At 49.6% G+C, this 13,937-nt stretch overlaps 1 protein-coding gene across 8 annotated transcripts in view; it reads right to left on the bottom strand.

The window, feature by feature from the left end:
- CD44 (CD44 molecule (Indian blood group)) overlaps positions 1-13,151 on the bottom strand; it is an 88,992-nt gene extending 75,841 nt beyond the window's left edge. For 2 of the 8 annotated variants that reach the window (XM_043481337.1, XM_043481336.1), the window contains exon 1: positions 12,586-13,032. In XM_043481337.1, coding sequence (XP_043337272.1) covers positions 12,586-12,652 — 67 coding nt within the window. In that variant the 5' untranslated portion in view covers positions 12,653-13,032. Of the gene's footprint in view, positions 1-12,585 lie in introns of all 8 variants that reach the window. The other 6 variants (XM_043481333.1, XM_043481334.1, XM_043481338.1 and 3 more) reach the window with 6 other exon arrangements.
- Positions 13,152-13,937: the final 786 nt, after the last annotated feature.

Here is a 13,937-nt window from a genome sequence, read left to right as displayed (position 1 = left end):
CACTTCCTGCCCTCACTGAGCAGGAAGTTTCTCTGGTTCCACAGAAAAGAAATAAATATCTTAGTAGGAGTCTGGAAGTTTCTCCATGGAAGCAGCAACTCACCATCTCAAAAGACTACTTATGCCACCTTAGTTATATACATATTTCTTTGTTTTGTTTTCAGATTCCCATGGCCATCCTAGTTCTTTTCCCTAGGATGCTACAGCTCATCCTCTAAGCACTGCTTTGGCTGAATACTGTGGTTCATTTTGCACCAACATGTTACAGGGATCCCTTAAGGAAAGCTGAGAAATCCAATGTGTTCATGGAGCTTTGAGAGTGAAGGACACAATCTTTTCTGTTCTTCAGGGGTTGACTTCTCTAGCCTCTTGAAGCAATGTTTGTTCAAAGAATATTGCATCTGGAAGTGAAGTGAAAGTTGCTCAGTCTTGTCCGATTCTTTGAGACCCCATGGACCATACAGTCCATGGAATTCTCCAGGCCAGAACGCCAGAGTAGGTAGTCATTCCCTTCTCCAGGGAATCTTCCCAACCCAGGGATTGAACCCAGGTCTCCTGCATTGCAGGTGGGTTCTTTACCAGCTGAGCCACAAGGGAAGCCCTATTGTATCTGGATCCTGTGGCTAATCCCAAGACTGGCTTTGGGCAGTTTTAGCTGTGGGACTGACACCTGTTGCTAACTTCTCTGGCTTAGACTTCATCTGCTTACCCACAAGTGGTCAGAAGGATCTGGCGGAGTCCTCTGAGCAGAGCACCTTGGCCCAGGAGTCCATCCGGCCAATTGGCATTTAGAGTATAACTCGGTCCATAGGCTTGTTTCTGGTGTGGGTTAATCATTCACTTCTGATATTTAATACAAACCAGGCATCACTTTTGTGTGTTGGGGGGCAGTCGGAGGGGGGAGGGACTGTACCATAGTTTGTTATTCCTTGCATTAACTTTTATGAGGCTTAGGTGTTCATGGGCCTGCAGAATGGTGGGTTTACAGAATGTGAGGCTGGGAAAGGACTGCACAAACCAACTAAAATCCTGCTGTCTCATCTGACACACGGAAAATTGGAGGCAAACTGGAGTAAAATGACTGGCTCTGCATCACAGTGTGAGTCAGTTACAGAGAGGCGCTAAAGAATTATAGTCATCTCTATACTTGAGGCGCCTTCTGTGTGCTAGACCCGAGCTCCAGACACTAGGTGCTGAGCGTTGTTCTAGACAATGTGTGCGACCACTGGGGCTCATGCTGCTCTAATGGGCCCAGGAGGAGGATCAACTTGTTTCACTGCCCTTCTTCCTTCCACACAGCCCTCCTCCAAAGCCAACCTTCTCATTCCCATCCCACCACATGGAACAGCTGGTTCGGTACAGAAGGTCTTTAAACCATTGAAAGAGAGAACTCCTCCCTTTTTTCCTTTTAACATAGTGACCAAAAAGCCCACCTCTTTTCTCTGAGTGTCACTGGAACACGATTTTGAGGCTTAGGTTCTGTGTACATGAGGTCAGATTTGGCAGTGCTGGGGCTGAGAGGCAGACAGACCTCTAGGAAATTAAGATCCTTGGTCACCATACTGGACAAAACCCAGTGAGCTCTAAACTTCTCCTGCCTTGCCTGATATGTCAAACTCAAAGAAAGACACACTCAAATTAGAGAGAATGCAGAGTAAAGTGATGTCAAAGAGATGTGAGTATAGGAAGCACGAGGAAAAAAAACAATAGGTTTCTATAGATCAGAAAGATTTAAAAAGATGAAAAAACATTAGCCAGAACCCATGAAAATCACAAAAGGTAAATGATAAAGATGGCTTTGCTAGCCAAATCTAGAACTTTCATTCATTCAGTCCAACATTTATTGAACATCTACTATAATTGAGAAACTGACAGATAGGAACCTCAAGGATACAAAACTGTATATAATGTACATAAAACATAAGCTTTTCCCTAAGGAGCTTATAGACTCACCTGTGAAAGAGAACAGAGACCATAAGAGAGCTCTGCAGCATCCTTTGAATTTGTTAGATAGAAATACGCTTGTGGGGTTTTCACGAACTATCAGGGAGAAACAACTAGTAGACAAAAGGGCAAAGCAAAAGTCACTTGAGGAAGTCTAGAGCAAAGGTCTCCAACCCCTGGGCCATGGACCAGTTTCAGTCTGCAGCCTGTTAGGAACTGGGCTGCACAGGAGGTGAGCAGTGGGTGAAACTAAAACCATCTCCCCACCCTATCCATGGAAAAATTGCTGCCCATGAGACTGGCTCCTGGTGACAAAAAGGTTGGGGACTGCTGGTCTAGAGGGATGAATCTGACCCCTAAGGCTGACCTTGGGAAGATAACTAGTTCCATCACAGAGAATCCACTACAAAGATGAAGTTCTGGGCAGGAGATTTCTATGGCAGTATTACTTGTCTCTCCAAACTCTGCTTTATGTCTATGTGACCAGCTTTCTTGTGGGTACCTATACCCTTGTCCTCCCCTAGTAGGAAAGTGTGGCCCTGAAACTCACTGGTGGCTGAGGGGCTGACATCAGCTGGTCTGCTATAGACTGTAAGATGATGCTCAGCTCTGTTGGAATCTGATTCATGAACTGGACACATGCAACAATGGCAACATTTGTAACTGGCATACAGTATTTATACCATTTGACACTTTTGGAGCCAGGGGCCTGGCTAGAAATGATCTTCCAAGCCAGAGGCAAGAGACCAGGTCTGAGGTGCATGGAATTGTTCCTTTCTCCCTGGCATCTCAGGTTCCACAATGGTGAACACCTGTGAAGAGGCCTTATCATCCCCACTCTAATATCTTGATGGGTTCTCTCTCAGAGAGCAAGTAGAAGATGCTGCCTGGATCCACTACTGATGAGTGGTTTCTTCTAGAAGGCACTGCAGACCTACTCAAGTGCAGAAAGATGTACTGAAATTGAAACAGATGGGGCTCTGTGATGAGTCGCTGCTCCCAGGACAAACGCCCAGCTGCCTACCTGCAGGCTGAGTTGGACGTCTCCAGGGGCCTTTGCTTCCTCCCTTCCGGGAGGGCACCCAGAAGAAATGCTCCCTGCCCTCTCCCATGCAAAGGTCACCTTCTGGGCCAAAGAGAAGCCAAGCCACAGGTTTGCACTGGAGCCGGGAAGACAGGCAGAAATAAATATCTAGTTTTGGCCCAATTTCATGTGCTCAGGGTGAGCATAGCCTGCTGCCTGACACTCTTCACTCTCAGAGTCTATCCTTCCGTCTCCAGTTCTAGCTGGTAGAGAGAAGGTCCTGGCATTAAGGACCCTTAAGCTTAGGGCAAACACTTTTACTGCTGTTCGATTGGCTCCTTTCCCAACTTTATCCTGTCATGAGCCAAGGTCCTGGATGATGGAGCCACCAGTCAGCAACCTTCATCCACCATCCAGGGGACAAGTACTGAAGTGATACTGAATAAATGACTAAATTCACCACCCCCTTGAATCCTACTCCTTCCTTAACTCCCCCCACTCCGCATCCCGTATGGAAGTGAGCAGAACTTCTATCATTGGAATGAATGAGCCGCACAGAGTAGGAATGGGAAGACGTTTCCATGACAACTTCTTTCTCCTTCATATTTGCAGCTCCAGCCCCCTCCTCTGACATCACGCACAAAAAGGGAGAGCAAATCCAGCTCTGTGGATGTTATGATCCTGCCCGGCAGTGTACTAGCAGGTATGAAGACAACCAGCAAGCATACTAGCAGGTATCATCGTTTGGGTTTCTGGGCACCCTGACGTCTTGATATACTAAGGAAGGCAGAGCAATGCAGTCAGTAAGGACATGAACCCTGTAGCTAGACCACCTGGACTTGAAACCCGACTCTACTACTTACCAGCTCTGTGGCCTTGGGCAAGTTACTCAAATTCTCTATGCTTCTGTTTTCTCATATGTAAAAGAGAAATAGGAGCATGCCTTCCTAAGGTTAGTGCATGGATTAAACATGTTAGTAGAGGGAACAGGATGATGTCAGCATGTGGTCAGGACTCTGTGTTTGCTATTATTACTAACAGTAGTGACAGTATCTCCAATATATACAACTGACTGCAAAGAAATAAACACAAAAGGTATAAGAGCTCTAACCCTCCAGAAAGGTTGAGAGTTAGAAGGATGAACTTTCAGGCACACAGCTCAAGGAGACTCACCATGACACCATGGCAAAGTCTCAAAATCACTGGTCTCTGTGAATTCTCTCTCTCCCTAGAATTTTGCAATTAACATTCACTGTCAAAAGCTGAAGACTCGGGAAAGGCTTTGGGGACCTGGGTTTTGCAAATTACCTCCTTGGTGACTCAGCCCCTCCCCACCCACCTGGGACATATCTGCCCACACTTGCTCTTAGGAGAGACTCTTGCCTCAAGAGGACACACCCAGGCAGCCAATGCACCCCCAAACTCAGGGAGATCTGGGTTTGTGAGGTTCTGGACCCCCCTGACACTCACCCCTCATCCTGCCCCCAAGTTTCACAGGGTGGATGAGCCCTGAGTAGGCAGGACCTGCCCCATTTGTGGTCAGCTTCACTCATGGCAAGCTCCATGGAGACAAAGCACCGCTGGCCTCCATATCAGATGTCAGGCTTTGCTAAAGACCTTTAGTAGCTGCAGGAGACCCACAGAGAAGGCAAGGATCTTCTGGGAAGTACTTCCACTTCTCTGCCAGCTGCTAACACCTTCCAGAAATTGGAGGGCGGGGCGCATTGGAGGGGTTGGAAGGGAGAGTGTGGATCTCTCACCCAAGAGCTCCAATGTCAGATTAGCATCTCCAAAATAAGCCAGAGTTCCAAGCGGGCCACTGCCCAGGAGTGTTTTATTTTGAGGTTTCAATGTGGGACTGGGTGTCATCAACCAGCCTAGCTCCCACTCCCTTCTTGGCCAAGAAGTGAGTCATCCTGTCCTTAGACAGACGTCCCCAGTCACGGCAAGCAGCCACCAAAGCCACAAACAGATGGGTGATCTCCCTACTCGGGCAGACCAAAAACGAGTCCTGTGGTGGGCAGCTGTCCAGCCAAGCACTCATCTCAGCCTTGTCCTGAAGGCAGTTCTCAGCACCGTTATCATATACAGATAAAGGCCTCTGCCTCCACGGCAGACTGTGCAGCATGTTTTCGTATACCTGGATGTAGTAATTTCTATATTCTAAATATTCATTTCAGTTCAACAGTAACAGATAACAAATATGGGCCAGGACTGGGTTCTGAGACTACAAAAATGAATGTGATTCCATCCCTGATGTCAGGGGGCCCCCCCACAACACTGCAGAAGAGAGATAAGAAAAGATCTATCTGGTCTGGAGTTTTCTGCCAATGAGACGTGTGAAAGTCATGAGCACCTCTTGGCCTCAGAAGATAAATATGCTTATTGATCTTAATTTTCCTATGCATTTTTTAGGCTAATTAACTGGGGGCCTATGAGGACCAGATATCTCCTTGTCAGAGACGAGGCTGGCCACCATTGAGTGACGCCAGGGATTCTCAGCTGGGGGTGACTTTATCACCACCCCCATTTGGCCATGTCTGGAGGCAGTTAGAACTGGACAGGGAACAACAGACTGGTTCCAAATAGGAAAAGGAATACATCAAGGCTGTATATTGTCACCCTGCTTATTTAACTTATATGCAGAGCACATCATGAGAAATGCTGGGCTGGAAGAAGCACAAACTGGAATCAAGATTGCTGGGAGAAATATCAATCACCTCAGATACGCAGATGACACCACCCTTATGGCAGAGAGTGAAGAGGAACTAAAAAGCCTCTTGATGAAAGTGAAAGAGGAGAGTGAAAAAGTTAGCTTAAAGCTTAACACTCAGAAAACTAAGATCATGGCATCTGGTCCCATCACCTCATGGGAAATAGATGGGGAGACAGTGGAAACAGTGTCAGACTTTATTTTTTGGGGCTCGAAAATCACTGCAGATGGTGACTGCAGCCATGAAATTAAAAGACGCTTACTCCTTGGAAGGAAAGTTATGACCAATTTAGATAGCATATTAAAAAGCAGAGACATTACTTTGCCAACAAAGGTCCGTCTGGTCAAGGCTATGGTTTTTCCAGTGGTCATGGATGGATGTGAGAGTTGGACTGTGAAGAAAGCTGAGTGCCAAAAAATTGATGCTTTTGAACTGTGCTATTGGAGAAGACGCTTGAGAGTCCCTTGGACTGCAAGGAGATCCAACCAGTCCATCCTAAAGGAGATCAGTCCTGGGTGTTCACTGGAAGGACTGATGCTGAAGCTCAAACTCCAATACTTTGGCCACCTAATGCGAAGAGCTGACTCATTAGAAAAGACCCTGATGCTGGGAGGGATTGAGGGCAGGAGGAGAAGGGGACGACAGAGGATGAGGTGGTTGGATTGCATCACCGACTCGATGGGGATGAGTTTGAGTAAACTCCAGGAGTCTGTGATGGACAGGGAAGCCTGGCGTGCTGCGATTCATGGGGTCGCAAAGAGTCGGACACGACTGAGCGACTGAACTGAGCTGAACTGAACTGACTGGAGGCGATATAGGCTGTCACACCTGGCCAGGAGGCAGGGGGAGGGGGGGAGGGAGGTGGTGGTGGCAGGCGTGCACTATCAGAATCTAAAGTGTGAATAAACCAGAGATGCACCGTCAGCTGTCATCCAGGAAACCCTCCACTCGACCACAAGCTACTTGAGAGCAGGGACTGTGCCCTGTTGACCATGAGCTCCCAAGACCTAATCGCTTGGTGCACCAAATAGGCAGCAAGTGCGTGAGCTTTTGCTGATATTTTGTCTGGTTAATGAACTTGCTCGAGAGTCGGTAAACGAACTGCTCAGTCGTGTCTGACTCTTTGCGACCCCGTGGACTGTAGCCTACCAGGCTCCTCCATCCACGGGATTCTCCAGACAAGAATACTGGAGTGGGTTACCATTTCCTTCTCCAGGGGATCTTCCCAACCCAGGGATCTAACCCGGGTCTCCCGAATTAGAGGCAGATGCTCTAACCTCTGAGCCACCAGGGAAGCCCAAATGAACCGCAGGGAAACAGAAATACACACGGCCCGAGCTCATTCCCCCTTTTTCAGATGCTCAAATCTTCTCTTGTGCACATGGACCCCTCCTCTTCCCCATCACTTGAGACCCCCAGCCCTCCTGGCTGTGCCTCAGCTCGGGAAGGCTGTCAATCCTGTGGTCCTAGTTGGCCAGGCTGTCACTCCTTGGTACGGTGTTCCACGTGGAGAACCTTAAGGTTCTCGGATAGAGTCCCGCATCTCTCACATTTAATTCCCCTGTGATACCCAGTACGGTGTGGGACCCACAGACGACACTTTATACAAGCTTAATGACCGACCAGCAATACCACATCATGGGTAGACACATGCATTCAGATACTTACATGCCTATGGGCACACCCACCATGTATATGTCCACACCTAGCCAGCAAAAACCCAGTATGTCATTTTTCTTGGGGCTTCACATATTGGGATGATCAAGAAAGAGAGAGCAGAGGGGCACAAATGTTCCTCTCCAAAGTATAAATTTTCTGAACCAGACAGTAATTTAATTGGATAGTAATTTAATTAGGCTGATTCATGAGCTGTAGAGATGTGATTTTCACTTATGCAAAAATTCATGCCAGTTTCTGACTTCTAATCACACAAAGTCATGCAACTTATTTGTAGAAAAAAAATCTGTATTAAGTCAAAATATACACTGGACTTCAACTGGTAGAATATATGCATGTTTGAAATCCTGACCCTCCTGGAAAATCCAGAGTTCCCAACTGCTGTGTCCATGCCAAGCCAGATCCCACAACCACACACTTAAGAAAACACCCCTTCTTTACTCTGGCAGATTGGGCTGGCTTCCCAAATCCTTGCTGGGCCGCTTCAAGGGAGCACACTTTTTAAGAAAAATATCAACGTGCTAAGGGATTAAGAGTGGCGTTCCAATTTAAGGTTGGAGGCATCAGCCTCCCCCGGCGAGTCTAGAGAACACTGGTGTGTTTCCCACTGAAGCATAGACACAGAGGAAATTGAGTCATCAGCACTGGCTCTGCAACTCCTCAGACATTCTCTCTGAAGCAGAAAAGATCCCCTTTGAGAACTCCACTTGGTGGCGGGATTTGCCACCTGCTTCAGTTCATTCTTTCACAAGACCCACTTCCCTTTCAGTCTCTGGGTGGAGTCAACTAAATAGGTGCGGGGAAACACAGGGGTAAGCCTGTAACTCAGCCCCCATCCCAGCCAGGATGGGTGGCCGGGGGGAGGCTTGGTCCCTCCCACAACCTCCTCTTCATCAGGGACTCCCCACCTGGAACCGTCTGACAGTCAAGGCCAAACTGAAATCTCACTTGAGTGGCCACGTGTCACCTAGCACCCCACACTGACTTTCCGTTCAAGATCCTTGCCTTTTCTAGAGAACCTTTTCAGCCCATCACCGGGGGCCTTGACACTCCCCCTCACTGGGGCACACACAACCTGCTAAAGGCTGAGGGTTTTCACTGAGCATGTAACAAGGGAGCTTCCTGGGTCATTGCACCTAGAATGCTTGCAGGGTCAGAGCCTCTGCAAGACCCCCGGCCCTTTTTTTTTCCATTTCCAGGCAGAAAGCCTTGCCCTGACTTGTCTCTTAGACAAGGAACAGCCTCTCCCTTTTTTCCAAGCCTGCAAATGAGAGCATGTCTAGAAGGGCAGCTGGACTCTGATAAGGGAATTGACTTATTTTAGTAACAAATAGCTAGGTTGGCATCTCTCGACAGCTGTGGCCAGGACTGGAAAAGAGACAGGCCAGGGCAAAGCAGGGGAGCTAAGAGCTCTCAGCCTGCTGGGGAAGAGGAAAGCCACTCATCACAGGCTTCACGTTTGCTGGCCTCACACAATTTCCAGAGTCCTTCAGAGGCAAATAATGAATCAAAGGAACACAGGCACTGGACTCTAACACAGAGGATGTGAGACATCAGAGGACCCCAACTCCATCACTCATACTAGCTGTGTGTCTTCAGGCAAGTTATTCCATCTCCCTGAGCCTCTCAACTTCTTTATCTAGAAAATGGAATGAAAAGATTGCTAAACATACACAGGACTGTTTTGAAGCTTATATAGGATAACCTGTTCAAAGCCCATGGCTGAATGCCTCCTATGAAGCTATGTGCGTGTGAGCTCAGTTGTGTCTGACTCTTTGTGACCCCATGAACTGTGAAGCCGTCCAGGCTCCTCTGTCCATGGGGTTTTCCAGGCAAGCATACTGGAGTGGGTTGTCATTTCCTCTTCCAGGGGATCTTTCTGAGCCAGGGATCGAACCCACATCTCCTACATCTCCTGCCTTGCAGGCGGATTCTTTACCACTGAGCCACCAGGGTCAGTGCTTGGTAAATGGTATTTCCTACATTTTTAGGACCCTACTTCGTAGAGGAACCAAGTGTCAGGCTTTTAAAGCCGGGATGCTGCTAAGTGAGAGGGATCCAGCAACACTCCAGGAGACACTGGACAGTACAGAGCGTTTACCCCAAAGCAGCCCCTTTGCTTGATAAGAAGAAATTTATCATCTTTATTCTTACATTAAACCCAAACTGGATATATTGTGGAGGAAAATATAAAATTGTATGGAGCGTTTAAGACAGTAATTTAAGGTGTGAAACAAACGTTGCTACCTCTGTAGACCACACATTCCCCACCCACTCTAAGTAGTGGAGGTGGGGCTCAGTCCTGGAGGATCAAGGTATTTCAGAGACCTGAGGTTTGGAAAGCGTCCTGTGCTAACACTCAGCCTGAGAGAGGGGAAGTCACCTTTCTCTCTCTGGGGATCTGTTTCCTCCTCGGGGGGGAAAAAAAAGGGTTTTTCTAAATGATCCTTGGAGTCCCCATCTCGGAGTCTACAATAGTGAGTCAAGAAATATTTCTTGAATGAGTGGAAAGGGATCTGTCATAAACTAAGAATTTCACACTGCCCAGCAGCCTCTCCAAATTGCGTGGGCCAATTTGGAAAAAGAAGGGAAACTTTTTCCACTGGCAGCAAGACTCAAACACACCTACTTGGCACTATGCCTTTGCAGGAAGGAAGATGTCCATTGTGTATTTGGGGAACGACTGAATTAATTGATGCTAACCAACCTCAGTGGGAATGGAGGTTTGCTTTGTTGCTGCTTCCCCTGGGAAAACACAGTCAAAAGCCTAACTCCCAGAAAGAGGGGTCTCTAGTGCTCAGAGGGATCAGAAGGGTGCCAGCCACCCCCAAAACCCCAGAGTTCTCAGATGCACCCCTCTTTCTAAATACCAGGGGCACAATTCTTTAGCAAGGACCCCCTCACCCACAGAGGAAAGGAGGCAGACAGGTACGGAGGGCTCCCTTCACTGCCCTTTACCCAGGGCCACTTTCTTCCTTCCATGTGTGAAAGCTAGCTCAAGGTATCTGTTCTCCAACTTAAGAGAGTTTGGGTCCAATGCTGCGTAACTGTATTTGGCCATGTCTCTACTTCTTGCTTTTCAGTATGAAGATCAGACCCTTTCTTCCTCCCCAAAGCCTTGCCACTTGCCAAAATGTCCACACTGTCCTCTGGAGCCCACCGCCTTCGCTGGTGGGGCACCAGGAGAGTCTCCCCGCCTCCTCTTTGTCCTTCCTCTCTCTGCCTGCCCAGCCCGAGCCCACTGTTAAGTCACATCTCCTTTCCAAGTCTCAGTTCCTTCCAAACAGCTTTACAAGCACATGAAAGCCTGGGCCCAGGCAGTTATTGCTACTGGCATTTTTTTGCGCTTCCTCCAGATGACGCTGCCCAAAGGGACCACGGAAACCCAGAGCACAAGCAAGGCTGCCCATCTGGGGGGAAGCGGGGACTTAAAGGGTCAGGACAGTGCCAAATATCGGGGGATGGGGCCCTTTAGAAGAATCTGGGCTACAGGATGGAAGGGGTCAGGAGTCAGAATCCTCAGAAGCAAAGCAGAAGATGCCCTGGGGAGGTAACATATAAATAGACTTCCCTATAGGCCAGGGAGACACCAGCCTGGCTCAAGTTCTTCCCTGAGGCCAGGCTCACAGCTCTCCTGGAAATCTTCCCCTACTCTCTCCCATCCCAAGTCTTGCTGCCTTTCAAGAGTTCCTTGGCGCTCCAGTTCCCTTTGAAAGCCTCCTCTAAAGCCTCTGGTCCACCATCTCCTTCTGTAAAACCTCTCTGAGTTTGTCCATGTCATACATACAGCTTAACCAGTGCTAACTAAGCAACAGGCAAAGAAGCTTGGTTCACAGGACTAGCAGTCTTCTGACTGTGTGAACACAGGCAAGTCACTTAACCTCTCTGAGCTTCAGTTTGCTGCCCTCCTGTAAAACAGGGCTAACGACAGGACACTTCTCAGAGGGCCATTGTTGCGGGTGAAACGAGATAACACATGTAAAGAATTTAGCACAGTGCCTGGTCCAGCCCAAATGTATAATAAATGGGGGCTGGTGCTGTCATTCTGATTACTGTTAATTATTGTTATTAATTACTATTTTTCAGATTCAGGAATCTAAATCCTAGACCCTCACTTATCCTCAGTCTAAAGTATCCCGGTAGGACTGTGTCTCTTACTTTCCTGGTACCCCCAGAGCTGGGTTTAATAAACACTTGCTGAGTAGAATTAACCATAGGTTGAGCTGTCTTAATGACCCAGCTGGCACTTCTTAAAAGAAAAATTAATTTTGCTAGCGATAAGCAAATCAGCCATGTAATTATCTGTACATATAAAGACAAAGGAAAGGAATGCTTGGAGCTCAGCCCCGCCAGAATACCTCACACGCAGCCACCCCCTCGACAGCCCTTGAGAGGTACAGACCCTGTGGAGCTGGGATACCGGCTCCCGGATCCCTGATGCCACCCAGGAGCCTGCTCCCCTGTCCTGCTCCGAGGCTGCCAGGCACCAATTGGGAGGCACATGACCGTCTGGATTTCCCCTAACTGATTGGCAGCCTGCGGGAGGTTGCCAGGATGGAGCAGCTGGCCGAGTCACTGCCTCTCCTACTCACACTCCCTGCCCCAGGCTGGCACCTCGTGGCGACCCAGAACCTTGACGCAGAGAAGGTTCAAGTTCCCACAAGCGTTAAGATTGTTAGTGACTTGAGCCAACTGTAAGAGCTTTGGAACCTAGGTGAAATGGGGGAGCCACAGGAACTCAGGATCCCTTTCTGGGAAGCTCGCTGCCACCAAATCTCACACATGGCAACAGTGCCCATCTCTGTGGCCACCTCGCCAACACCCCTGTCCCTACCCCGGCCCCTGTCCCTGCCCTGCGCAGCCTGGCTTCAAGCGCCCTTGGGCACAGGAGCCTGTTAATCCAGACACAGGCTGCGCGCACCCAGGAGCACAGTTCCTCTCTGCCTTGAGCTCCAGCGGCTCCAACCACCCCACCCCAAACCGCGCGCCAGCAGCCTGCTGCCCAGCAAACTTTTCTGCGCTCTTTCTCTTTGCCGGTCCACAAAACGGTGCTTCCCACCGACAGGCTCTCCAAGAGCTTAGCGCAAATCCTCGCCCGGTCGTCCTTCGCCAAATCCCAGCCGCTCGCCGCCCACCTGACCCCGACCCCCCTAGGGCCAACGGAGCCCGCGCGGCTGCCTGCCGGCTGGGTCCGAACCACTCCTTCCCGTCCGGGCGGGCACTCACCGATCTGTGCCAGGCTCAGCTGCACGAGGCAGAGTCCCCACGCTGCGCGCCACCAAAACGTGTCCATGGCGTCGGAGCGACCGACAGAGCGAGCGGAGTGGAGCCGGAGGGGCCGGGCGCTGGGCGGGGGCCGGCGGAGCACGGGGCAAGCAGGGCGCCCGAACCTGTCGGAGGCTGGGGTCCGGCTGGCAATGAGGGCGCCTCGGAAGTTGGGTGCAGTTTTTATTCGAGGGTTGAGAGAGTGACCTAAGAGGGAGGGAGCGAGGGAGGACACACCCAAGCGAGGGGGCTGTGACTAAGCAGCCGGCAGAAGTTTAAAGACGTACCAGCTCTCCTTAGCCCTGGCCCCTCCGCCCCCGCCCTGTTGTCTCCCGAGATAATAAAGCGGGGTGCCTGGGCGCGCACCCCGGAGAGTCGAGGGGTCCCCGTGCACCCAGGACGCACCGACTTTCCTCGCCTGGCGGCTGGGAGCGCAGCCTCTGGACGCAGGAGGGAATGACTGAGTCCTGAAACCTCGCCCCTTTGGGTTCAGCCTCTGGCCTCTCCCCTCCGCGAAAGTTTCTCCTTTGACTCAGGCTGGGGAACTCTTTGTGGGTTTCACAGGCAGCTGGATATTCTGGGAGAGGGGCTGGGACAGTGGAAATGTGGTTTTTCCCTGCCCATGGTTGGGAGCTTGCGATTCTTCCAGGGGAGGGAGGAAGAGCTCATCGACCTTCCCTTGAAAGAGAAGGGAGTTCATTAACACGCTTCAGGTGGACTTTTGATTCTTACCAGGACTCCTCGGAGAAAGCCAATGGTAGCCAGCCATGGGGCTGGTATTTGGCTCTACTGACCTGTGCATCATTTTCCGGTCCCAGGCTGGCACCTGGCTCCATCCATCCATTCCTCCTTGGCTTACTCACTCTCACTCATCCTCCCAAACACCCACAGATTCCTCTATCTACCCATTTTATCTTACATCTCTCCAGGGCTCACACATTTATCTACCCTCCTGTCCATCCAGTATGCACTCACATGCACCCAGCCTCCTGTCCAGCCATTTATCCAACTACCTATCCTTTTGTCTACCCATTCACCAACCACATTTTCTTCCAACCACCCTCCCATACAACTTGTCATCCATCTATTCTCAATCTTCTCACATCTCTCTGTAAATCCACATCCACCTATATACTATTCTCCCCTCTATCTGTCCATAACCCACATATCTGTTCATACATGTACTTACACATCATCTATTCATCCATCCATCCATCATCTACATATCCATTCATCATTTTATCCCTCCTCTCACCCACCCACACATCGATCCCTTCTTTCTTGCTCCCATTTATATTCCTATCAATGTGAAT

This window comes from Cervus canadensis, chromosome 11 (assembly GCF_019320065.1).
Source record: "Cervus canadensis isolate Bull #8, Minnesota chromosome 11, ASM1932006v1, whole genome shotgun sequence".
NCBI classification, from domain to species: Eukaryota; Metazoa; Chordata; class Mammalia; order Artiodactyla; family Cervidae; genus Cervus; species Cervus canadensis.
This window is presented reverse-complemented; position numbering and strand designations above follow the sequence as displayed.